The sequence below is a fragment of the Eupeodes corollae genome, chromosome 1 (genome assembly GCF_945859685.1).
Source record: "Eupeodes corollae chromosome 1, idEupCoro1.1, whole genome shotgun sequence".
NCBI classification, from domain to species: domain Eukaryota; kingdom Metazoa; phylum Arthropoda; class Insecta; order Diptera; family Syrphidae; genus Eupeodes; species Eupeodes corollae.
In genome coordinates, this window is record NC_079147.1 from 8,377,396 (window position 1) to 8,404,306 (window position 26,911).

Here is a 26,911-nt window from a genome sequence, read left to right on the forward strand (position 1 = left end):
TGGATGGCACTTGAATCAATGAGACTGAACATCTCGATATTCTCGGTATGTGTGTCACCAAACACCTCTTGTGGAACGATCACATACGCGATAAGGCCAAAAATGCCCCAAGGTGTTTGGGTATCCTTAAGCGATGCAAGAAATATTTCACCCCTTTTAATCTGGCTGTTATCTATAAGACTTATGTACTTCCAAAGCTTGAGTGTAACTCCCATCTCTGGGCTGGTTCTCCTGCAACTTACTTAACCGTCTTGGATAGTACTGAACGTAGAGCATTTAAATTGTTAGATGATAATATCATTATAAGTTCATTTACTTCGCTTGAACATCGTCGTAAGGACTTTTATCTGACTATTTTTGCCGTTTTTTAAACGGGTTATGCTCTAGTGAAATTGCCAGCTGCATTCCTCCTATTAAACAATTCAACCGTAATACTCGCGCTTCTAGGAATGCTCATCAGTATACCCTCGAGTCCAACTTCGGCCGTACTGTCAAATACAGAGATTCGTTCTTTAGCTGTACTACGCGAATGTGGAATGCCTTACCACACTCTGTCTTTCCTAGTCATTACAATATTTAAGAATTCAAAACGAATGTGCACCGACATCTCCTTTTAAACCCTCACTCCTCTTCCTAGTGCTCACAGTGGGGGTAGTAATATCCCCTTGAGTGTGTGATTATTATAAAAAAAAAATATTTCTTTCTTGCTCGCACAGTTTTTAACATGATAGGGGTACTTATGACCATAACATATAATATCAAATAAGTTTTCTTCCAACCTAAGCATTCGTCGTAAGCCTTATTATTTTCTGAAGATCTACGTTTTTAAGCCGTTACTTCCATATTTTAAATGTTATCACTTTTATATATGCGTTCTCCTTTTGTTCAATTTTCAATTTGATCTACGAATCAACTATTCAGCAAGATCATTTTACAAACCCAAAGCTCAGATAGATAGTTAGGTTTCGAAATAGACTCGATAATCTTTAGAATTCTTACAATGATACAACACACGACTTCAAATCATCGTTTAATATCTTTATCCATCTTTATTGCTGGCACTAACTAAATAGTAAATTTACGTTCCATTAAATACCAAAAAGAGGAATATCTGACCTTCATTTAGAGAAATATGTATCATATTCCGTTGGCTGCATAAAGCTCTAAAATACCAACATTTTGAACACTTAACCTCGTTGTAGACGGCATCCTTGCATCTTCTATCTTTGAACGCTCTGCGCCTCTTTGGCTTAAAAAAACAGTCTCCCATGTGTATTACCTTTATAATTTTTAAGTAATAATAAAAACCGAATAAATGGGATTTTGCCTCCTCCGAAATTAAATGTTGATACAAGTCCCATTATACACCGAACTGATGCTGCTACCACGTTCTTAAGATGTTCCTTATCTTCTTTATTTTTTTCTATTTCCTAATAGCGGCTTTTATCATGGAACCCTATAATTGACAGAGAAATTCAAAACCCAAATAATCATTTTTTATGCGATCAAGGTAGCAACCTTCACATTAAAGATCAAAATCTTTCAATTCCCTGAACTATCTTTTAAAAAAAACTACTCTTTATTACGTTCAATTGTAATTTCGGTTCTTGGAAACACCATATAAGCTATAACCCTATTTTGTATAAGAACAAAAACAAATTCCGCCCATTCCAAACGGCTACACTTTTGAAAAATTGAATAAGTGATTTAATACGTGATGCTGACCCTCAAGAACTCCATAACAATTACGCTCCTCCCAAAATATGCTTGCTGTCCATTATTCATAACGGAAATCTCAAAGCATCTTATGACTCGCATCTTACAGACCATACACACAGTCATTCTTTCAACATGAATTTCCTAATCAAACGTAAATCGGTTGTTTTTTTTTTCAAATCATAAAATCGACATTTAAAAAAATCTAAAGCAAACAAAGTCACGAAAAGATACAACAAAAATCCGGTTGGACAAAAATTTATATGTGGTAATCTGACAAAGAAGTGTTGAAACCACGTCGTCGCACCACAAAATCATAAGTACAGGTACACAAGAAAATAAACAACTCAAAATAAAAACATTAAAGTAATGCAATCGTCTCAATTAACCTTGTCCGAGAGCATTCTATGCCTCAAAAGGTCATTAGAACACAGTCTTGTTGAGTAACGCACTCTATATTCCACTTTATTTTAAAAATTCTCTTTTTTTTAATTTCTTTTCAGTTACCGGAACAGCTCCACCGCAACGACCATGGATACCATTAGCGAAGCCCAACAAAACTAGACCGTCCTGTAAGTGAATTCCTTCTCATCAACCAAACCAACAATACCAACCAACATTTCATAATAATGACATTGCTTTGTTTCTTTGTTTTCTTTCTGCAGGTATCTTTACCGTGATGTGTTACAATGTTTTATGTGACAAATATGCTACTAGACAAATGTACGGCTATTGCCCAGGTTGGGCTCTCAGCTGGGATTATAGAAAAAAGGTTGAGTAATTTCTGGTGGAAGAGAATCTTTGGAATAAATGACTTAACTTTGTTGTTTTTTTTTTACCTTTCGCAGGCAATTCTTGACGAGATTCGGCATTACTCTGCCGACATAATCAGTCTGCAGGAAATCGAAACAGAACAATTTTACAGTTTCTTTTTGCAAGAACTCAAGAACGATGGTTTCGAGGGCATCTTTTCGCCGAAGTCTCGGGCAAAGACAATGGGCGAAAATGAACGAAAATTTGTTGATGGTTGTGCTATCTTCTTCCGCTCATCAAAGTAAGTTATTTTTACACATTAACAATATGATAATATTTTTTTTTTATAAATTTCAGATTCTCGCTAATTAAAGAACATTTAATTGAATTTAATCAATTAGCCATGGCCAACGCTGAAGGTTCTGACAACATGCTTAATCGCGTTATGCCAAAAGACAACATCGGCTTGGCGGCATTACTTAAGGTCAAAGAAAACGCATGGGATTCAATGACCGATGTCAACCAAATATCACAACCCTTGCTAGTTTGCACGGCGCATATCCATTGGGACCCAGAATTTTGTGATGTCAAACTCATTCAGACGCTTATGCTGAGCAACGAACTGAAAACCATCATCGATGAGGCTAGTCACAGCTTCCGACCGGGCCATAAATACGATTCAAATAGTGTCCAATTGTTGCTGTGTGGTGATTTCAATTCCCTGCCCGATTCCGGTGTAATCGAATTCCTTGGTAAAGGTCGTGTCTCAATCGATCATCAGGACTTTAAGGAACTTGGCTATAAGCCATGTTTGCAACGCTTGTTATCGAGTGACACTAACGAATATACTCATTCCTTTAAGTTAGCTTCGGCCTACAGCGAGGATATCATGCCCCATACGAACTATACATTTGACTTTAAGGGAATTATCGATTATATATTCTACACAAAAACCGGTATGGTGCCTCTCGGTCTATTGGGCCCGGTTTCCAACGACTGGTTAAGGGAAAACAAAGTCGTTGGTTGTCCTCATCCGCACATCCCATCTGATCACTTCCCCCTGCTGGTGGAACTTGAACTTATGCACACGGCCAGCCAACAACAACCACCAAACGGACTCATCAATCGACGGTAGCAATAGAAACCCTCATCTATGCCTTCTAGAAAAACCTATGAAGTTGTTGTGAACTGAAATCAAACACATACCGCCAATATTTTTATTACGTCAACACACTAAAAAAAACAAAACAGAAAAGAAAAGAATACTTCAGGAAAGAGCAATTCCACTTGTTCTCCACTCACTATCATTCACTTCTTTTATATAAAGAGCAGTTCTTCTTCATTTCGTCGTTATTCATTTTTAAATTTTTCCACCAACTCCAAACTAGACAAGGAAAGTTTTTCTAAAAAAAAAATCAAATTCTTATTTTTAATCAGTTTTTCAAAAATAATCGAAAAACATGCGTGTAAGTTTTTTAACAACAACCATAAAACCAAACAACCAACAACAACAGCAAAAGAAAAGAAGCAAAAACATTAAAAAAATTAAAATCGTCTATCCGGGTATAAGAATAACATTTTTACAAATTTACACAAATTTTAGAGAAACAAGAAAAGTAATATTAAATGCAATTGTAAAATATAATGAACAAAGTAAATAATGTATTTTTATATAGACCAATCAATAAATCAACTCATTAATTAAATACAAACAAACAAAAATCGACAAATAATTTCATCTAAACAAAAACAACCTACATACGAGTAATTAATTAGTTATTCTCTGTTCATATACTTTTGTAATTGCACTTTATTCGTAGGGATTATATAGTAATTTTTATTTTTAACTTTCTTTTCAATAAGTTCAAAGAAGTAAATTTAAAAACAAAAATAAAACTCTAAAAATAATATTAAATTAGTTAAAAGAGCATAGTTTTAGTTCAGCTATTGTTTTTTTGTATTCTTCGACTCTCATTAGTACACAAACAAAAATTGACAAAAATGTAAAACGAATTTCTGTTGCCTTTTTAATTTTTCTTTTTCAGTTCATTTAGTCATAAATAAAAAAATAAAAAAACTTAACAAAAAAGAATTTGTAATATGTACTGTTAATAGTGGCAATTGGAAAAAATAAAGTAAAATAAAGAGAAATCGTTAGAACTTAAATATATATTTAAAAAATAAAAACAACAAAGCAAATAAAATACAAATAAAAGTAAACAAAAATAAAAACAAAAAATAATTTAATTAATGCAATTTTATTTCTTCATATTTTCAGATCTTGTCTTTTTTTTATTATTTTTTAGGGAATTAAGTTACTTAATTGTTATTGTAAATGCATTGCCAATAATTAAACTCAATAAATCCTTGTAAATTATAGTTTCTTTTTGACAAAAAAAACCCGATTTAAAAATATAAATCAACACCATACTTTCTCGAATTTGTATAATATTATATAAAACAAAAAAGAACAAAAACTGTTTGCGTTTGCGTGAGTAAATTAAATTTATTCGAATTAATTTCAGTCTTACAAATATAAATTTTTATTTTAAACCAATAATAATAAACAAGAAAGCTTTACACAACATGTTGCATGCGAGTAATGATAAAAAGTAGACAAACAAAAAAACAAAAGAAATATAACAATACATTAGTTTATTTTCCTCAACACATTACCTAACTTGCAAATTTATATTTTTCTTTTAATTTTAATGGAATACATAAGCATATAAATTTTGTTTCATCCTTTTTACTTTTCCTGCAAGAAAATAAAAATAAAAAAACAAATATGAAAATTAATAAATGTTTTTTCTTTGATAAAAAGAATTTCAGAAGAGAATAACCTTTCAGGTCCTCATGGGAATCACGTTTCATATAGTTCGATTGGAAATTATTGATTTTATTTAGCCATAACTTTCTCAAAACGAAAAGATCATATGGTATAGTCCCATCAAACCAAATAAAAAAAGATGTGACCCACACTGATAACTTCCCATCTCGTCTGTCGATTTGTGTTGCTTAAAAGTTTGTAGGTTTTCGTGTTGGGTTAAAAAAGTTTCCAGTTGAATTATTCTTAAAAATTTTATAATTACCAACAATATTTTAAATAATGAAATAGTTTTATTTCAAAATCTAGTTTTGTTAAATAGATTTTTAGTCGAAAACAAATTTTTACCGATTTTGGTAGCATTTCCTAAAATTTTGTATTTCTTATAAAACAAACACAATTGAAGGAATGAAATTAATTTGAGAAATATGAAGAACCGATCATCAATTTTTACCAAATTTGTGTACTATTTCTTGAATATTTAATTTTTTTTAAGAAAAAACGGACTGTTGGATTTTTATAAAAAAAAATGTATGAATATCGAAAAGAATTTTTCTATGAAATAAAAAAAGTTCGAAGATAATATTTCTTACTTTTGAAAAACTTTTTGATTCAAAAGTAAAGTTTTAATATTGTTTTTATTTTTACTGACTGTTGACAACAATATTTTTTTTTAAAGATAAAAGTAGTTTAAGGCTAATATCTCAAAGCTTTGAACAAATATTTTAGTCGAAATTCAATATTTACCAACTTTGTTTGTACTTTGTAATGTTTTTTTAGGTTTTTGTTTTTAAAATAAAAAAAAACCGTTATTTGATGTCGATATGTCTTCTTGTCCTTGAGCTATAGACGACGAAAAAACGTCGCGAACGTACGTACACACGCACGCAAACACAGACATCTTTCCAAAAATTTGTTATTTCGACTCTAGAGACCTTGAAACTTCGAGAAATATCAAAATTTTCAATTTGACAAATCGGACCCATTACAATAACTTCCTATGGGAAGTAAAAAAAAAAAAAGGAGAAACCCAGGATGATAACTTCCCATCCCGTCTGTCGATTTGTTTTACTTAAAACATTTTGCACATTATCAAATAGTTTGATTTCGAAATATGTTTTTTTTTTTAACAAGGTTTCAACCCAAAACCAATTTTAAATAATTTTCGTAGCACTTCTTAAAAATTTTAATTTCTTTTGTAAACAAAATACAGATTAGATTTTCATAAGAACAATGGTTGTTTTCATAAAAGTCTAAAATCTGTGTTACTTCATTCGTCTTCCTGATTTGTTGCATTAATGAACAAACTTGTTCTACAAAAGTTATGCAGGCCTGCTTAAGTACGGATTTTAAATAGTAACAGAATGTTCCTAAACGTCACAAAAAAATCGAAAAATTCCTCCGAGAGATTGTTGTTAATTTTAAAGAACCCGCCCTGCATAATGAACTTTTTTCCGGATCTGAATTCTTTTCCATGATAATTCTTTCGTTTATGAATTTGAAATCAATGGGCAGGTTCAGGCGACATAAGGGACTTGAAAGTAAGGCAAGTTTCTAGTATTTTATTGGCCAGCTGCCAAAAAATTGCTTTTCAATTAAGTCAAGCTTATTGGAAAGTTGACTGGAAAGTTAGCCAAGAAAAATCTCCCTAACTATTAAGTCAAGTCTACTTTTATTAAAATGATAATGCTTTTTTATTCAACTGAAAGCTGCACTTTAATACTTTTTGATTTATTTATTTTCTGCACAACTTCATTTAATACATTCTGTAAATGTCGATTTGAAAAGAAGTAACTAATATTTCTTTACAAAACAAAATACAAATAGTGATGGACTTGTAGCTTGCTTGAGGAGTGTTTTGTAGACAATAATTTGTTTGGTACTTTTTGTACTATGAACTTAAAGAAGATGTTTGCGAAGTAAAGTTCTGAATTAGAAATTCATGACACTTAAAAAACCAACTAGTTGCAGTCAAAGAATAAATTGACTGCAAATGAAGTTCCTTATGTTGCATGAACCTGCCCAATACCTTCATTTATTTACAAGACATCAAGAATTGGATATCAATTTTTAACAACTTTGCGTACTAATTTTTGTTGGTATTAATTATTATGAAAAAAACTGACTAGTGGATTTTTATTGAAAATTTTTACTGAATATCGAAAACAATATTTTGTATAAGATAAAATTAGTTTGAACCCAATACTTTAAATTTTTAAAAAGATATTTGAGTCTAATACATATATAAAAATTAAATCTTATTACAATAGTAAATGTTTAAAAAATATTTGTAATCATACAAGTCAATTCTCAATTGTTTTAATTTGTATATATTGTCTCCTTTTTACCCTATACACTTCACCAGTATTGCTCCTTTCTCGAAGGTGATTGTCACCTCATTTTACGAAAATCTTTGGCTTTGAGCGCAGTTTTCAGATAAGGGAAGAAAAATCGACGCCAAAACTTGGATTTGTTACTCCTAAACTGCCCTTAAAGAGCGTTGGAACAAGAGAGAAAAAACTCTCTCTGGTTGGAACCCTAACTTAAAATGTTATAAACACTTTCTTCGAATTGTTTATTAACTTTGCTATCTCTCTCACTTTAGTTCGACGTTCGTAATACTGCATTTGATGAACTTCAGCAATATTATCGTTGGTAGATACAGGTTTAGGACGTCCTTAAAAAGCTCTCTTTAAGCTCTTAAGGCCACATTTAAATTCAGCTGTCCAAAACTTCACAGTGACGGTGCAGACTCCAACTCAATTTTAATTTGCGTAGGCATATTGCCTTTTCAAAAACAAATATATTACAATAGGTCTATTAACAATTCCTTCCATTTTAACGAAAACACTCACATTGACTTACTCCAAACGAATGAACTAAAAAATTTTTTGATACGGGTAATCGGAGATCGTTATGATGAAATTCGTGATAGGCTTGAATAGTTTTTTTTTTGTACTCTTGATTTTATTGGATGCTACAACGCCCAGCATGATATAGTAAGGGCAACAAATCCAAAACATTTCCCTTGCTATATGATCTTGCTTTAAAAGCAAAACAAGAGTGCTATCCACCGAAAGAATCCCTAAGAACTACAGTTAGATTAGGTTAACGTGGCTGCGGATTTAGAATCCACACACTTAGGCCAAGAGAAAGGCCCATTGTGATACCACATAAATCTAGAGAATTACTTCTAACTAGTCGAACCATTTTGAGCTTTTTATAAAGCGAAGAAGATATTTAATATCCTTTTTAGCTAGTTCACTGGGATTATCAAAAGAGTAGTCCCCCAGATAAAGTTTGCGTCTGAGTAAAAGAGCAGGGCAAGTGCATAAGAGATGGGAGATTGTTTCCTCTTCTTCGTCCATGCAGCTCCTACAGAAGTCATTTGAGGCTACGCCAAGTCGTATTGCGTGTCTGCCTATAAGACAGTGTCCTGTAAGGACACCTTTTAGATAGCTAATATGAAGTCCGCTTTGAGAAAACAAGTCTTTAGAGCGCTTTAGGTCCAGTCAAGGCCATATGAGTTTTGTGGCTGCGCATGTTGGTAAGCTGTGCCACCTAGAATTTGCTATCGCAAAAGCTGTTTCTTTTAGCATAAGTTTACATGTAGCTATCGGTATACCTATCTTCTCCCTTTCAGGTGAAATAGGTATGACGGTTCCATTTTTAGCGAGTTCATCGGCTCTACAATTACCTGTGATGTCTCTGTGGCCCGGCACCCAACAGAGGTGAATGTTAAATTGCTGCGCCATCTCCATAAGAGACGATCGACAATCGAGGGCCGTCAAAGATTTGGTCGAGACACCGTCAAGGGATTTGATAGCAGCTTGACTGTCAGAGAAGATGCGGATATTAGAAGTTGATATCACGTTTTCTCTTAGCCAGAAGAGAACTTCTTTGATCGCTAAAATTTCCGCTTAAAAGACGCTACAATGATTAGGGAGGCGGAATGAGATGCTTAGATTAAGCTTTTCTGAGTACACACCACTACCAACTCCCTCATTTGTCTTGGATCCATCTGTATAAAAATGAATACTTTTATTATCCAGGAGTTTTTTTGTCTTCCCATTCATCTCTGGATGGAATGGATACCTGGAAGTTTTTTCCAAATAGGGGTTTAGGTATAGTGTAGTCTATGTACTTTGCCACTTTGGTATAGAACCAAAGAGGTTCAAAATGATGGAGTGCCCCACATTGTTGTTGGTCCATTGAGATGAGGCGTCGAGTCTTATCGCTGTACTCGCTGCCACTTGTTTACTAAAGATGTCGAGGGGTGTCAGATGGAGGAGAGTGTCTAACGCTGCTGAGGGTGTAGTTCTCATTGCCCCGCTTATGCAGAGACATGCAGTGTGCTGAACTCTGCTGAGTATGTCGCAGTATGTGACTTTCTCCAGTGCAGTCCACCATACTGCAACCCCGTACATAAGTATTGGTCGGATGACCGATGTGTATAGCCAGTAGGTTATGCGAGGTTGAAAACCCCATTTCCTTCCTATAGCTTTCTTGCAAAGGAAAAGAGCTACTGTAGCTTTTTTAACTCTTTCTTGTATATTGGATTTCCAACTTAATTTTTTGTCCAATATCAGACCAAGGTATTTGGCTTCATTGGTAAAAATTAGTGGTATACCTTTTATTGAAGGAGGTACAATTACTGGGATCTTGTATTTCGGTGTGAAAAGGACGAGGTCTGTTTTTTGAGGATTAATACTAAGTCCGCAGTTATCAGCCCATCTAGTGAGCATATTGAGTGCATTTTGGAGGAGGTCCCTCAGGGTATTAGGAAAGAACTACAGCTACTTGCGCAGAAAGTAATCTACAGTGTCTAATGGATCTAACCGTAACACCATTATCAAAATACCTAGAAGATGTGATAATCCGACTTAACGTTAACTATAATCGGCAAATGGGGTTGTGACGGTTCTCAGCAATCCAAATCTAAACAAAGTTACGATAATAAGACTGATTTCGATGCCAACATTTTTATGAGTTCCCTTGCGCATTGTTTGTGGAAAAGAAGGCAGTGAAATTGTTTTGCAGAGTCCAACTCCTTCTTCGTCAAGGTCTTGCCGTCCAGTTCGATTCCGATTTGTAAACGAAACAACGGACATAACTAAAGAAGAGATAAAATAAGTGCAGGAGTCAATTAAGCAACTAAACAAAGCAGTTGTTACGTTGAATGAAAAGGAGCTTTCGTTCGGTTAGCACCCAATGATGCCTACTATGCACAAGATATTGGTACATGGAAGCCAAATCATAAAAAGTTCACTGCTTCCAATTGGACAGCTATCGGAAGAAGCTGCAGAAGCCTGGAAAGTTAGTGAAGAAAAATCTCCCTAAGTATGAAGTCAAGTCAACTTATGTCAAAATGATAACTGATCATTTTTTTTTCATTCAAGCTGAGCTTTGTTGCTCTATAATAATTTATATATTTTCTGCACAAATCCATTTATTGTTTTCTGCAAAAGGGCTCCTTGTCAATTTAAAAAAGAAATAAGTAATATTTCTTTATAATACAAAAGACAAGTTGTAATGGACTTTAAGCTTGTCTGATGAGGAGTTTTTTATAAAAAAAAATGTGTTTGGTAGTTCGTCTACTATGAACTTAAAGTACAGGTTTTATGAAATAAAGTTCTGAATTTGAAATTCATGACACTTGGAAGACTAACTAGTTGCCTTGGTCAAAATTTACGTTCAAACAGTGAAATTGACTGCTAATGAAGTCCCTTATGTTGCCTGAACCTGCCCATTGCATTTGTGTATTTTTTTCGAAATACAATTTTAAAAGCCATTTTTAATTTAATTCCAAGAAGAATTTTAAAAATTCGAACCTAAAGTTTGTCTTACTACCAAATTTTTGATAGAGTTTTAAAATTAATTTAAAACTATCTAGTGATTCAGGACTAGAGTGCTTTTTCACGTATAATAAAGTGTATTGTTGAGATCGAGAAATTTTAGATCTCGGTTAAATGAAACTAAGCTTTATTTCTTTTATTTAAATTTTTGTTTCGCTATTTTATGGCACTCCGTATCCTATGAAATTTTGAAAATCTAGGATCAAATGTAGATACATACGATCTGGTGTTTAACGATAATAAGAGATGCTTGACAAGCTCAAAGATCTGAAATTTCAGGATGCAAAAAAAGAACAATTTCTATCTTTCATGACGTTTCGTTGCTTTTTTCCAACTTTTTCAAGGGATTTTGGATGTTACTTACTTACTTAAGTTGGCGCTAAAGTTCGGGGAGGACCTAGGCCTCAACCAACATGCTTCTCCAGCCAGCTCGGTCCCTACACGAAAGGAAGTGTATGGCATTTATGACAATGCTAGTATAGCCTGGAGTCCCATAGTAAAAAAGTATCGGTGATATTCCTACATCCAGCTATCATTTATCCAATTTTTATCCAATGGAAATCTTCTAAGCCATACAGTATTGCGTTCACACACATACGGACATTGTAATTCCGTGTAGCTAGCTGACTCCAGTTTCGCACGCCAAGTTGGTTGAGGTCTTCACCCACCTGAGTACACACCTGAGTCGCGGTTTTCCTCTGCTGCGCCGCCGTCCTTCGGGATTGGATTCAAGATCTTCCGGGCTGGAGTGTTGATGCTGTTGTAGGTCAGTTTCGCTGTACAGCCCGTACAGTTCGTTGTTATATCTTCCTCCATTCTCGATCTATGCGTACGGGACCAAAATTCACCCGAAGAATTTTTCTTTCGAACCATCCTAAGACGTTCTCATCTTTCTTTGACAGGGTCCAGGCCTCAGCGCCATAAATGAGAACCGGGATGATAAGTGACTTATAGATGGCGCTTTTAAATGCTCGAGAGAGGACTTTACTACTCAATTTCCCTCTAAGTCAAAAGAAGCAGCGATTTGCAAGAGTTATTCTTCGTTTGATTTCAGCGCTGGTGTCGTTGTCTGAGTTAATAGCGGTGCCTTGGTAGACAAAGTCCTTAACTACATCAAAGTTATAGCTGTCCATGGTGAAGTTTTGTCCAAGGCATCGTTGTTCAGTGTCCTTTTTTGATGACAGCATATGCTTGGTCTTGCCTCATTGACCACTAAACCCATCTTCTTTGCTTCCGTCGCAATGCTAAATGCGGATTTTGGATGTTATTCGGGGATAATCGGGGGCAAAAATGGATAATTCATATGCAATAACCATCCATTATATTCATCTTGATTACCCCAGTAGATAACTTAATTACAGCCGTATCAATAGAAGACGCTTAATTAACTTATAGCTCATATTCCAATAATAAAAACAAAATTTTCGGTATACAATTTCCTTTAAAATGAATTGTTATAACAAGCTTAACTTTTAGCAAAATATTTCTTTGTCGATTATAATTTTCAATGGTATAAAGTAAAGTTTTTGTTTTTTTGTTCAAATTTTTTTTTAATGTATTCAATCAATTTTAATTGGCCAGAATGCATTTTATTCTTACAAGTAATAATTAAAGGATTACGTTTTTTTGCATTAATATAATATTTGACAGTCGATGTTGCAAACACTGAAATATTTAACGAAAACGTATATGCATATATTCAGTGTGAACGATTTATTTCTTTCAACTATTTGAAACCCCAGCCTAAAATCCTTATAGCCGAAAAGAAAATTAAATTAACCTAACAGAATTCCATGAACCACTTTTTGACTTCAATGTTGTTTCAAATATAGCGAGAGCAGTAAAAAAGCGAATACTCGTTGTTTTTGCCATTCGTTTGGCATTATTGGTTGTCATAGAAATGTCAAAGAATTCAGTTGTCAAAAAAAACTATGAACAGAGGGAGGGCCGTTGGATATTTTGGTTGGTTAGTGGTTCGATAGAATCTAGTTCGTATTTTTATCTTCACTATTTATTCCAAGTTTGTGCTTCTCCTCTCCTCCGCTCGTCGCTCCCCCGCCATTCATCAAAGAAACTATAAATTCATCAACTTCGCTTCGTGTGTGTATACTCAGTCAAAGATTGCACAAGATGACGAACAACCTCTCCCAATTACTGTCGGGCAATTCCATTGTCATCAGCACAGGTAACATCCTCAACATCGACAAAAAACCAGGTCGCAAATCCACCGAAGAACTCACCGATGGACTCAAACTAACATTCAAGGATCCCGAAGCAACAGCTAACCTCGCTGCCGGTGAATTGCATCGCAATATCACGGAATTGCAGAGCAAACTCTCCGAACACGAACGACCCAACATCAGTATTGGCGCTAAAATATTCCTCAACAAAAAATCCACTGAAAATTTGAACAAAGCAATGACATCACTCTTGAGTATCTTGAAAGTGGATTGTGTGGATAATGTGGTCTTGGCCTATCACCCAAAGCCCTCGAAAGTAGTCGAGGGCGATACGTCCTATGGCATTCTCAAGTGGGGAAGCAAGGACAAGGAATCCACCGAAGAGTTGAAGGACTTGTGGACGCATTTGGAACAATTCGCCTTGGATAAAAAGATATGCCAGTTGGGAGTATCTGACCTCGACACCGACACACTCACCGAACTGTACACGGGCTCCAAGGTTCATCCATTGATTGCCCAAATCAATCTGGCTTCTTGCTGTGTTGTCCCACCTCCGCTGCAGGAATTCTGTACAAAGAATGACATTCAATTGCTCACTCATAGTGACCCGGAAATTATCCTGAACGATAGCGCTTGGAGCGAACTCAACTTGGCCGATCTCTCTCTGGACTGGGTGGTGCGGTATCAAGTGCATCTTCGCTGTCGAGGCGTGCTCACTGCCAAAGGCTATATTGTAGGTGCCTCGAAGTAGGTGAAGCGAAGTCGACAGTGACGACGAAAGCGACATCGACATCGACAGATGTGAGGCATTGCATAATGAGGCGAGATCGTCTTATCTATTTTTACACATTGCATTTTTATTTGCAAAGAAAAACTTTGTTGGTAATTTATGGTTCCAGGAAAATTTATATTTCTCTATGCTAACGTTATTCCATAGTTTGTTTTACATAATATAGATTTTATTTTTTATTAATACAAGAATATTGTTGTACCTACTTTGTACATAAGAAACGGGAAGAGATAAAATAAAATGAAAATAAAGTTCTCAAATATGTTTACATCGCTATCAATTTGTTGTGTTCATTAGGTTCTTATTGGAATTGGAATTGTAAGTTTTTTCTAGAAGGGTATAATTGGAGAGCTTTGATGATAGATTATGACGAGCGACGACGACGCGATGATTATAGGCGTGTGACTTGCACTTTGTAGCTCGCAGTCTTATCAATTACACAACAGCGATTAGCAATCATTTGAGTTAATTGCTGAGAGAGCGACCACGGAAACGCGAGGTTCATTTGTCATGTGAATGCGCAATGAACTTCCTATTTTATAAATTGAATTAATAATTTCAATGTTTTTATCATTTCAATTAAAATTGAGTTTTAAAAAAAAGTGTTCGACGAGGATGGGATTCGAACCCACGCGTGCAGAGCACATTGGATTAGCAGTCCAACGCCTTAACCACTCGGCCACCTCGTCATATTTTTATGCATGGCAGTTTTTGCTTAAGGGCTTCGTTAAAAAGATAAAATCATAACAAATAAATGGTACCTTACAATTAATCAAAACTGTTAGATGGAAAATTTTAATAAAATTGGACAAAGATACCACTTAATGTAGAATAAATAAAGTATTATGTAGGTATACACAAATATTACATTTAGGAACTGACGGATGTGGTTAGCCATCATGAGTTTGACTTTAATAGTGTTCAGTGAACGTAGAAAGAATGATTACTGCCTTTTAACATTGATGAGGCTGATTATCCCGATATGATTTAGATCGTTAAAGAAGAATTCTCCTAGGTAATTCTTGCGTTTTCGAGCTAGAGCAGGGCATGTGCAGAGAAGATGAAGAACCGTTTCTTCCTCTTCCTCGTCCATACAGCTTCTGCAAAAGTCATTCGAGAATACGCCTAGTCTCATGGCGTGCTTTCCTATTAGACAGTGTCCGGTTATGACACCTATTATCGAGCTTATATGCGATCTGCTTAGAGAGAGCAAGCACCTTGAACGTTTTAAATCCAGTGTTGGCCAGATGTTTTTTGTGGCTTGACACGTGGTGATGTTGGTCCACCTGGTGCCTGCCCTCCTCACAGCGTCTTGCATTAGTAGCAGTTTACAAGTAGCGATTGGTATGCCAGTACTTGCCAAACGTGGTAGGATGGGTTGTACTGTACCGTTCCTGGCAAGTTCATCTGCCTTACAGTTACCTGGAATGTCTCTATGGCCCGGCACCCAGCAAAGGTGAATATTAAACATCTCCATTAGAGATGATCGACAGTTATGGACTGTTATAGAGTTTGTAGAGACTGAGTCCAGAGATTTGATAGCGGCCTGGCTGTCGGAGAAAATACGGATATCAGATGTTGATATCACGTTTTCTTTGAGCCAAGACAAGACTTCCTTAATCGCCAAAAGTTCCGCCTGGAACACGCTACAATGATTGGGAAGGCGGAATGAGAGACTTAATTTCAGTCGTTCAGAGTACACACCACCACCAACCCCTTCTTTGGTCTTTGAGCCATCTGTGTAAAAGTGGATTGACTCATCCTCTAAGAATGTCCTATCCTCCCAAAAAGATCTGGTAGGTATAGAAATCTGGAAATTCCTATCGAATTGTAGTTGGGGGATGGTGTAGTCTGTGTGCTTTGGAATTGATTCTAAGTACCTTAGAATTACGGAGTGGCCAATGTTGTTGTTAGTCCACTGCGACGAAGCATTGAGGCGGATAGCAGAGCTTGCAGCTATTTGTTTACTAAATATGTCAAGAGGTGCAAGGTGTCCAGTGCTGCAGACGAGGTCGTGCGAAGCGATCCGCTTATACATAGGCAGGCTGAACGTTGGACTTTATTTAACTTATCCCTGTTTATACCTTTCTCTAAAGCAGTCCACCATACTGCCTCACCGTACGTTTAAATCGGTCTGATTACCGAAGTGTATAGCCAATGCGTGATTCTGGGCTGTAAACCCCATTTATTACCAATAGCTTTTTTGCAAGAAAAGAGAGCTACAGTAGCTTTTTTGACTCTTTCCTGTACGTTGCGTTTCCAATTTAGTTTTTTGTCTAAGACAAGACCTAGGTATTTGGCCTCGTCTGAGAATTTTAATTGGATTCCTTTAATGTAAGGAGGGTTGACAAATGGAATTTTGTATCTCCTCGAAAATAAGACCAGATCGGTTTTGTGTGGGTTAACACCCAGTCCACACCGATCAGCCCAGAGTATTAGTCTGTCCAAGGCACGTTTCGTAAGAGACTCTAACTGGTTCCATTGAGCTTAGGAGGAAGCCTCAAGATTCATGTGGTATCACAATGGGCCATTAAACTGGCCTAAGTGTGTCCGTTCCATCTTGGACAGCCACTATAACCTAACCTAACCTAACCTTTAACATTGATACGTACATACGTAGAAGTATGTGCATACTCTATCACCCCAATTAAACGCCTTTAGATATATGTACCTACTCAAGAGTGATAACAAAATAAAGATAATTCAAATTTCAATTCGATTTATTTGAATGGAATCGAAATCAGTATGAAAGCGATATGATAAACAATGTTTTTCGATTTGTTTTCCTTCCTTAAAAAAAAACAACGCAGACGGTTTGTGAACACGCAAACAGTCAAACGGAAGTGTCGAAGACTTCCATTACATCTCCTAAAATATCTTTTGTAACAAAATCATTTTAATTATGAGCAAATTTCAGACAAAGAATCGATTCCGACTTTTCGCGACTTACTTATTCCTATGTAAAAAAGCTTATCCTGCCTATTACGCCCTAGTTTTCATCAAAAAAAGACATTGGGCAGGTTCAGTCGACATAAGGGACTTGAAAGTTAGGCAAGTTTGAAGTATCTGATTGGCCAGCTGCGAAAAAATTACCTTCCAATTAAGGCAACTTTAATGGAAATTTGACTGAAAAGTAAGCCAAGAAAAATCTAATTAACTATTAAGTCAAGTCTACTTTTATCAAAATTGTTGACAACACTGATATATGGCAGCACCTTATTAGAATTAAAACGTAATTACTTTTACAGTATTTGGCAGCACCAAATAATAATTAAAAAGTAATTACGTTATCAACATTTGGCAGCACCAAAAAGCATTCACCGACCGATGCCTCCTATAACAACCACCAGCAACCAGTTATAAAAGGCAGTTCAAAAAAACCGACACCATTGCATTCGAAAGTCAAGTGGTCGTAAATTAACAAGTCTACTAATTATATTGTTAAATAAAGTGGATTATTTTTATTTTAAATATTGTTGTTTAAATTCATATTCAAGAACACAACAAAAATGACAGTTGATGATGTTTTTTCATTCAACTGAAAGCTGAACTTTATTAATCTATGATTTGTTTATTTTCTACATTGGAAAAGTAACTAGTTGCCTTGATCAAAATTTACGTTCAAAGAAATAAGTTGACTGCAAATGAAGTTCCTTATGTTGCTTGAACATGTCCATTGAACAACGACGTCTTGGACAAAACCTTACTATGGACTGTTATAACTTTGAGGTAGTTTGAGGACAACGACAACAACGCTGAAATCAAACGAAGAATAACTCTTGCAAATCGCTTCTTTGGGCTTAGAAGGCAAGTCCTCTCTCGAGCATGTAAAATCACCATCTATAAGACACTCATCATCCTGGTTCTCATTTATGGCGCTGAGGCCTGAACCCTGTCAAAGAAAGATGAAAGCGTTTTAGGATGCTTAGAGAGAAAAATTCTTCGGTTGATTTTTGGTCCCGTACGCATAGATGGAGAATGGAGGAGAAGATATAACGACGAACTGTACGGGCTGTACAGCGACACTGACCTGGTTAGCAGAATTAAAGTCCAACGGCTTAGATGGCTAGGTCAAGTAGAGTTCATGGACATCAACGCTCCAGCCCGGAAGGTCTTCGAATCCAATCCCGAGGGACGGTGCAGTAGATTAAGACCACGACTCAGGTGGCGCACGCAGGTGGGTGAAGACCTCAACCAACTTGTCGTGTGAGACAGCTAGCTAGGGACCGAGCTGGCGGACGGTTCAGTTTTGCAAAATTCTTTCTATAACGATGTTGAAGAAGTTGCATGACAGTGCATCGACTTGTCTTAAACATTTTTTGACATCAGCATTCTCCATCGTCATTTCATTCATGAAGCTTAAACTAGACGTTGCTCTGAAGAGCTCTTCCCTATAGATGCTGTCATACACGGTTTTAAAATCGATAAAATATCTGGGCTTTTTGAAAATATGCCGTAATGTCAATATATGGTCAATGGTGGACTTTCCTGGTCTGAAGCTACACTGATAAGGACCTATCAGGTTGTTGACGAAGGGCTTCTGACTTTCACATAATACGACAGAAAGGATCTTGTATGCAATGTTGAGGAGACCGATGCCTCTGTAGTTCGCGCAATTTAGAGGGTCTCCTTTCTTATGTATTGGGTAAACTATGCTGATATTCCACTCATCGTGCTTGTTTTCTTCGGACTATATTTTGCAGATGAGTTGGTGCATGCTTCCTACCAAGTAATCGCCTGCTGCTTTGTTTGAGTTCAGTTTAGATATAGCTTTCTTCATCGGCGTCGCCTAAGTTGAGTGGTTCTATCTCCCTTACAGCGGAATTCGGTTCGCCGTTATATAACTTGAAGAAGTGGTCTTTTCATATTCTCAACATAAACTGCGGTTCTACTACGATGTTCTCCTGATGCTTATTGTCGTGATGCCCTCGCTCACACTTTCTGCCGGAGTCTAGTTTCAACAACAAATCCACACCCAAATAGACGCTGCCTTTGCTCTCAGTAGCAATCGCCGTAGTATGCATCACAGTCTTTTAGATTGTGTTTGCCCGGTTCATCCCATCGCACTTCTTGGATAGCGAAATTATCTGCCTAGCAGCAGTTTAGGTCTTCCGCATTGGTTCATCCTCTACCGGAAAAGGGGAAAGAACAATTCCAACTCGTCAAACCTTTGGCCAATAAGTCTTTTTGCAAACATCTGCAAAGTTTTCGACCTTGCAGCGTGATTTTAAAAAGATTCAGCGATATTCCGACGTCTGGAAATTAAAAATATACTTACAGAAGTGGTAGACAAATCTGTTCCAGACACCGTTGGCTATTACCACAAGGGATACGTCTTATAAAAGTGTATGTAGTAATATAAACTTTTAACTTATTTGTACCTTATAGGACTGAAAAGAATATCTCAAAACCTCCGTGGTATAACAAAAGGCTGGCTCATTTAAAAAATAAAAAAAAAACAAATCATTTGCTAAGTATAAAACTTGACAACCAAACCTCGAGATCTATTAAATGTGCCTCAGGTGTTCCCCATGATGATCTTGCAAAAACATAAAATTCAGCCAATGTCTCATATATGCTGACGATATTAAATTATTTTTAAAAGTGAATTCTATTTATGATTGCTTCAATCTCCAAATAGACCTTGATCATTTATCAAACTAGTGCTTGGTTAACCGCCTTAAACTAAGTGTCAAGAAATGCTTCGGTTTGACCCCAGAATGATCATTTATGGTTCTTCTAAATAGAAGCGTTTTATTTTGAGATGAATAAGAATTGCGGCCGCATACACCATTGAACATTTCATTGTAAACAAAAATGAAATTGAAGACATTGACCGTGAAGACAATCTGATGATGAATGAATTATCCTGAAGAATCAATTTTTAAGTTTGTTTTTATTCAATTTAATTAAATTTGTGTATACCTATATTGGTTTTGCCTAAAATTTAAGACGCATCCCTTAGATTAACTAAGATGTATTTTAATTACGAGTTTTATGTAGAAAAAAGCATATGAAAAACAATATAACTTATGGTTATAGATTATAAGAGAAAACTTATCAGGGTTTTATGTTAAAAAATGCCTTTTAAAAAATGCGTCTTGCAAACAGAAGGCTATTTCATTTTCAAATGCTTACCCTCCACCACAGGTATTTCTACATATTCACTCCGTTCCAAAAATTTGCCGCCGGCTTTTAGACTTAAAACTTTTAAGACGTTAATTCATAATATTCCGCTGAACTTTCTTAGTTTTATTTTTTTTAAATAAACCATGATAATATTTAAAAATAAAGTGCACAACAGAGTCGCACGAATTTGCCTGTTTATTCAAAGAGTATGTTCAAAAATATTTCCTATATTTTAAAACATACCTGCAAAATAATTTATCTTCAAAAATTTAAATGCCTTTATTAATCAAAAAAACCTTTGATTTATTAATTTTGTTCGAAAATCGTTAGAGTGTGTTTTTTTACATTAACTTTTTGCACCCACTTTGTAAAATTTGTCTTAAAAATATTTTCGGTAAATAAAATTGTTGAACCATTTTTAAGATACCGAATGTGAAAAGAATAACATAGGTATAATACATTAATAAAGGGTGATTTTTTTGAGGTTAGGATTTTCATGCATTAGTATTTGACAGATCACGCGGGATTTCAGACATGGTGTCAAAGAGAAAGATGCTCAGTATGCTTTGAAATTTCATCGTGAATAGACTTACTAACGAGCAACGCTTGCAAATCATTGAATTTTATTACCAAAATCAGTGTTCGGTTTGAAATGTGTTTCGCGCTTTACGTCCGATTTATGGTCTACATAATCGACCAAGTGAGCAAACAATCAATGCGATTGTGACCAGGTTTCGCACTCAGTTTACTTAATTGGACATGAAACCAACCACACGAATGCGTACAGTGCGTACAGAAGAGAATATTGCGTCTGTTTCTGAGAGTGTTGCTGAAGACCGTGAAATGTCGATTCGTCGCCGTTCGCAGCAATTGGGTTTGTGTTATTCGACCACATTGAAGATTTTACGCAAAGATCTTGGTGTAAAACCGTATAAAATACAGCTCGTGCAAGAACTGAAGCCGAACGATCTGCCACAACGTCGAATGAGATTTTGCAAATTTTATGCGTTTTTTTTTTTTTTTAAGTTTTCAAGCTCTTAAAAAATCACCGTTTACATTTTTGCCTAACGCAATTCTACGACACGGACATAATGGACTCCGCAATGTAATGGCATGTTTTATTAAAATCTCGAATTCGAATTTTTTTACGAATGCGAAACAAGCCATGTACATAGTTAATATAAATGTATGTGTATGCTAGTAAAATAAAAAATATTATCGATTAGATTAGTTCCGTTCACGCGTGTTGAAATAGAGATTTATTAGAGATATTTTACGCTACGGATGTCATTTATGTATCTACTATAGTATATTAATTTGGTAAACAAAATTGAAATTTTGCACTAAAAATCAGCGGGCGGATGCATGTTTGTTTAGCCCACTTAATAAATTCTTAATGTAGGCATTCTAAGCTTTCATCTGATACCTTAATAATTTGTCAAGTCATTGGAGGAGAGATATGTATATATTGATACCGTTTTTCAAGGTGGGCGACTAAAGATTCAGCTCGGGTTTTTTTTTGCCCCTATTCGTTAACTTTGAACTTCTATCTATAGAATGTCTGACTAAATATTGCAGTGATTCTTCAACTTATTTCCTAAAAAATATATTTTCTTTTTTAAAGATCATATCATGGGACTGGGCTGTAAAACAAGTGTTGTGGGGTTCTTTCTTAGTTCTAATACATTATAGAGGGCTGAAGTTGTGTTTCTTTTCAGACAGAGACAGCTCGGAGTGTGATTTATGAGCTCGAAATAAAATAACCAATGAACCGTGTTTACTTTTCCTTTTTTTTCGTGTGAAATAAATTTATATCGATGATTCTTTTTCTGCGGATAATGAAATGTATTAATTATTTTGTAAACCAAGAGCAAACTAAGCTCAGAATGTTTTTTCGACCCTTATGAGCTCTGTGCTCTATTCTTTTTCGAACAAATCTTAACTTACTTAACTTAATTCTATCAAAAATTGTTCAAGTGTCATTGCTACTATAAGTAGGTACTTTACTTTGTACTTGTTTGTAATCTAAAAAAAATCTTAGAACACCTTTTTAAAGAAATTATAATTTTGATGTTTTCAATTATGATTATGACTGAATTTAAACAGACGTTGTTACTTAATTATTATTTAAATAAAGAAGCCTTTACAATATCACAAGAGCGATTAGTTGCAGTTATAGCAAAAAAAACCAATACCATTTTCCGGATATGTCCAGAATGAATAAAAGCTATCGTCTAGCATGGTGTGCAGCCAATAATGTGGAAGTTCTGTTAAGTGCAACCATAGCTCAGTTGCGAGACCTTTATACTGAGTTTACAAAACCTAATGGGATAAATTCCGAAAATTCCGTAGTTACTGATGAAAGGATAGAAAATAGTGAAATTTCAGGACATTCCGAGGACCACTACGCAATTGGATGACGAAGAATCTTGTGTTGAGAAGGAAATTCGTTTATTAGAAAAACGAAAAAAAAAAATAACTTACGCAATGCATTAAGATTGTTAGAAGAAGCTATTGTATTAAATAATGGCAACAGTTCACAAGTTTCTTTCAAAGATATAAAATATTTTATTTTAAAATATTCTGGGGATGACTCATATGATGCCAAAATGTGGTTAAACGTTTTTGAACGAACTTGTGAATCAGTTCATGGTGATTCTACATTCCGATTCAAATGTATCCGTCGTCTTATTAAACAAGGTTACGTTGCAGAATTATTCGTTCGTATCGATAACTCCAAGACTTATGAAGAATTCCGTGCCAAATTTCTCACAAATTTTGGTCATGATTGCTCAATTTCCGATGTAATTGACAAAATTCGGAAAACAACGTTCAACTCTTCAAAATCATCCATCATGGGCAATATTTTGAAGATACAAGAACTGGCTTCACATGCGAACATCGATGAGCGTCGAACAATTCAATTTATAATCGATGGTTTTCGCGATCGTTCAAAAAACATAGCTGTTGTATATCCTGCTTGCAATCTTGATGAATTAAAACAGTTATCTCACCGTTATTCTCAATTATGTGATATGAATTCCGCTCACGAAAATATATCTTATTCAACTGATGTAAAACCTGCGACTTCGTTTTCAATAATTGAATATTTGAAAAAATGGTACCTAATACGTATCCTAAACCGACTCTTTGCTACAATTGTTCTGGTGTTAGACATTTTTCATCATCTTGTCCCGAACGAAAAAGAGAATGAGGATCATGTTTTCGATGTGGCTCCACACAAAATGTTATCAAATATTGCCTAAAACAACCATTAACAAGCCGACAAGTGGAATTAATAGATGAATCTCGATTTGGTTCTGTTGCCGAACAAATTAACACTAGACGTTCCGAAGTAACTAGTCATATTGATGAAATAAATAACGTGTTAGTTTTATGCCTAGGAGTTCTGTTGCACACTGTAATACATTTGTCTCTCTTTCGATAGAGGTAGTCCAATCAGTTTGATTAAACGTTTCGCTGTTCCCAAAGAATTTCAGTTTCGATCCATTCAGCCATCTTGTTTTAGTGGAGAAGGCAATTTCCAAATCTGCACCTATAGTGAAATTAAAATAAATGTTACCTTCCGTGATGTTACTAAACCAATCAAAATTTATGTATTTTCTGATAATTGCGAGCATTTAAAATTTGCCTATCTTTTATTTCTAATTTACTTCTGAAGTCTTTCAACACTGCAGTTTGCAAATTAAATGCATACTCTGTAACCAACATCATGGTCGATAGTTTTACTTCGACTAATGATTTGGCACAGCCTATTTCCACTACTTTCTCTTCTACATGTGAAGATATTCTCGCGCAATCAGGTTCTGGTTTTAATAACGCAGAAAGTGTACCTGAGAAACAAAAGAAAAAGCCTAAGAAAAGAAGCCGAGAAAACTCTGAACTTGCTAGAAATTCTACCCCACCATCAAAAAGAACAAATTTCAACATCACACCAATACCTACAGATCCCGCCGAAACTCCCAATATACCTCAAATTGTTGCCTCAGATTTAGCTTCCAATAGTGACACCGTTACAGGAACTGTAATAAACAACGTCATCCCTATCAAAGCTGTCTCCAAACCAAAAATAATGTTTATATCTCGTCTGGACCCAGTTACTACGCCAGAAGATATAACTTCCCACTTAGTATCTACCAAGAGCATACCTTCCAGCTCATCTATCAGGTGTACTAAGATCAGTAAACCAAAAAGCTTTATTTCCTCTTTTAAATTAATAACGGATCCCACTTACTTTGATTCTATTTGCAACCCAAATATATGGCCCGCAGAGACTTTAGTCAAAGAATTTACTCAAAGTCAAAAACAGGGTGTTTCTTTAAAAAACAAATCAAAAAACTTAACAGGCTTGCGCTCTTCTACCAAAACGTAAGGGGACTTCGTAGCATGACTACTGACATTTTTCTTAACTCCCAATCATTTCCACACGACGTATTCATTTTGACAGAAACGTGGCTTAATTCAAGCTTTTCCGACACAGAACTTTTTAGTCAAGAGTTCGAAGTTTACAGAAACGATCGTCATGTTGGTAATGCAAAGGATTAAGGTGGAGGTGTTCTCATAGCGGTAAAAAATACATATTTCTCTTCTTCTGTATCTTTTCCATTTGTATTATCAATTGAACTTGTATGTGTAAAGATAATGGTACAGACTAAGACTTTTTTCATTTTAAACGTTTACATTCCTCTAAAAAGTTTGGAGTCTGTTTATAACGATCTCTCCTTGGCATTAGACTATCTTATAAATTTGTCCAGCTCTGACACCAATATCTTACTTTTAGGTGATCTTAATTTACCACACATTGACTGGATTCCATCCGAAGACGAATCCTGCCTTGAAGCCTCTCCTTCTTCTTCACAAATGGAACTATCTCTTCTCGATAAAGTCCTTCTTACTGACTTACAGCAAACAAGCTGTATTAAAAACTCAAAAAATCGAATTCTCGATTTAGGCTTTTCTTCTGACGCTATTAGTACTCTTGTTCTAGAATCTAGATCAGGAATCACTAATATTGACAAATATCACCCCCCTTTGGACATTTTTTTTGACTTAAGTAATCACCTTACTAATCACAGTAATTCTTTTGATTGCTTACATAATTTTGATTTCAGAAGAGCCAATTTCCAGCAGTTGTCTGAAGATTTAACCATTTCTGGAATTGCTGATACACTAGCATTTTCTAACATTGACGAAGCAGTTTCAACTTTTTATAGGATCCTTAATTGTTGTTTTGAAAAAAATTTACCGATAAAGAAATCAAGAAATACAAACTTTAGCCATCTTTGGTACACAAAAGAATTGCGTTTACTGCGTAACAAAAGAAATAAGGCATGGAAAACATATCTCAAAACTCTGTCTCCAGTCAACTTCTCTTTTTATGTTGAACTCTTTAACCAATTTAAATCTCTTTCTAATTATTTATATGCTTGTCATGTTACTGGGCACCTCTTTGAAAGAGAATCCTAAAAAATTTTGGAATTTTGTAAACTCAAAGAAAAAATTAGATGGCTTTCCAGTTAACTTCACTTACAAGAACCTTTCGTTAGATAAAACTTTTGATATCTGTAACGCTTTCGCAACAAATTTCCGTGAATCATTTGTTAATAGCCCTCAAGAAGTTGATGAAGTATATTTTCATAATCTTCACACTTTTTCGCAAACTAGCTGTAGTCACATACCTGTGCTACAGAGTACGGTCCTTGATCTTTTATCTGCGTTGAATGATGACTGTTCAGCCGGTCCTGATGGTATTCCTCCGATAGTACTAAAAAGTTTAGTAATGCTTTAGTTGAACTCCTTACGTTTTTATTCAAACTTTCTCTAAAAACAGGTAAATTTCCCAGTATATGGAAGAAGTCATTTCTAACACCAATTTTCAAGAAAGGTAACAAGTCGGATATAAGCAACTACAGGCCCATTGCAAAGCTTTCTTGTATTCCTAAAGTATTTGAACAAGTTGTTTGTGAAAGCGTAGCATATTTTAGTAAAAATATCATTTGCGAACAGCAACATGGTTTTGTGAAAAAAAGATCAACCGTTACTAATCTCCTCACATTCTCAAACATATGCTCAAACGCTTTAGAACAAGGTTATGAAGTTGACTGTGTATACACTGACTTTTCTAAAGCTTTTGACCAACTTAGCCACGGAATTATTTTATTTAAACTTAAGGCTCTTGGGTTTCCACCATTTTTCTTAGCTTGGATTAAGTCATACCTTAAAAACAGAAATTGTCATTCTGAACCTTTTGTGGCTCAATCTGGTGTTCCCCAGGGAAGCCATCTTGGCTCTTTTTTGTTCATCCTGTCTATTAACGATGTATCGTCATGTCTACGCTCAAGTGAACTTCTCATTTTTGCTGACGATATGAAGATTTTCAAAATAATAAAGTCCAACCATGATCGTATTCTTTTACAAGCCGACATTGATAATTTCACATTTTGGTGTGGAAAAAATAGCCTTTTACTCAACCCTTTAAAATGCCGGACTATAACTTTCACTAAAAAACTAATCAGTAACGTATTTGACTACTGTATATCACAGCAAAAACTCTGTCGTGTCTCCACATTTAAAGATTCAGGTGTACATTTCTGTTCCAACTTAGAGTTTACACATCACATTAATGTTATTGTTAATAAGG

General features: G+C 35.3%; 2 protein-coding genes and 1 non-coding gene across 4 annotated transcripts in view; 2 read left to right on the forward strand and 1 right to left on the reverse strand.

Moving 5' to 3' along the window:
- Positions 1–3,717, forward strand: part of LOC129953617 (CCR4-NOT transcription complex subunit 6) — an 80,424-nt gene extending 76,707 nt beyond the window's left edge. Inside the window, exons 6-9 of the mRNA XM_056066859.1 lie at positions 2,220–2,288; positions 2,382–2,488; positions 2,565–2,770; positions 2,827–3,717. Of these exons, the coding sequence (XP_055922834.1) occupies positions 2,220–2,288; positions 2,382–2,488; positions 2,565–2,770; positions 2,827–3,604 (1,160 nt within the window). The 3' untranslated portion in view covers positions 3,605–3,717. The remainder of the gene's footprint in view (positions 1–2,219; positions 2,289–2,381; positions 2,489–2,564; positions 2,771–2,826) is intronic.
- A 9,319-nt stretch (positions 3,718–13,036) lies between these two features.
- LOC129941098 (glutamate--cysteine ligase regulatory subunit) lies at positions 13,037–14,401 on the forward strand. Of its 2 annotated transcripts, none has more exons than XM_056049646.1 (2): positions 13,037–13,113; positions 13,173–14,401. In XM_056049646.1, exons 1-2 carry the CDS (start codon positions 13,052–13,054, stop codon positions 14,080–14,082), a joined length of 972 nt encoding a protein of 323 aa, XP_055905621.1. In that variant the 5' UTR covers positions 13,037–13,051; the 3' UTR covers positions 14,083–14,401. The 2 variants fall into 2 exon arrangements, with proteins under 2 accessions (XP_055905621.1, XP_055905622.1); XM_056049647.1 differs by having other exon boundaries at positions 13,068–13,117.
- Positions 14,402–14,728: 327 nt separating this feature from the next.
- Positions 14,729–14,810, reverse strand: Trnas-gcu (transfer RNA serine (anticodon GCU)). Its single transcript has one exon. It is a non-coding gene; the product is annotated as a tRNA-Ser (tRNA).
- Between the last annotated feature and the right edge of the window lie 12,101 nt (positions 14,811–26,911).

What these genes read in the sequence shown, in the direction of transcription:
- LOC129941098 (XM_056049646.1), top strand. Translation starts at nt 13,052, where the DNA reads ATGTCAAAGAATTCAGTTGTCAAAAAAAACTATGAACAGAGGGAGGGC. An exon ending in GAGGGCCGTTGGATATTTTG is followed by an intron (nt 13,114 to 13,172) that starts GTTGGTTAGTGG and finishes ATTTATTCCAAG; the next exon opens with TTTGTGCTTCTCCTCTCCTC.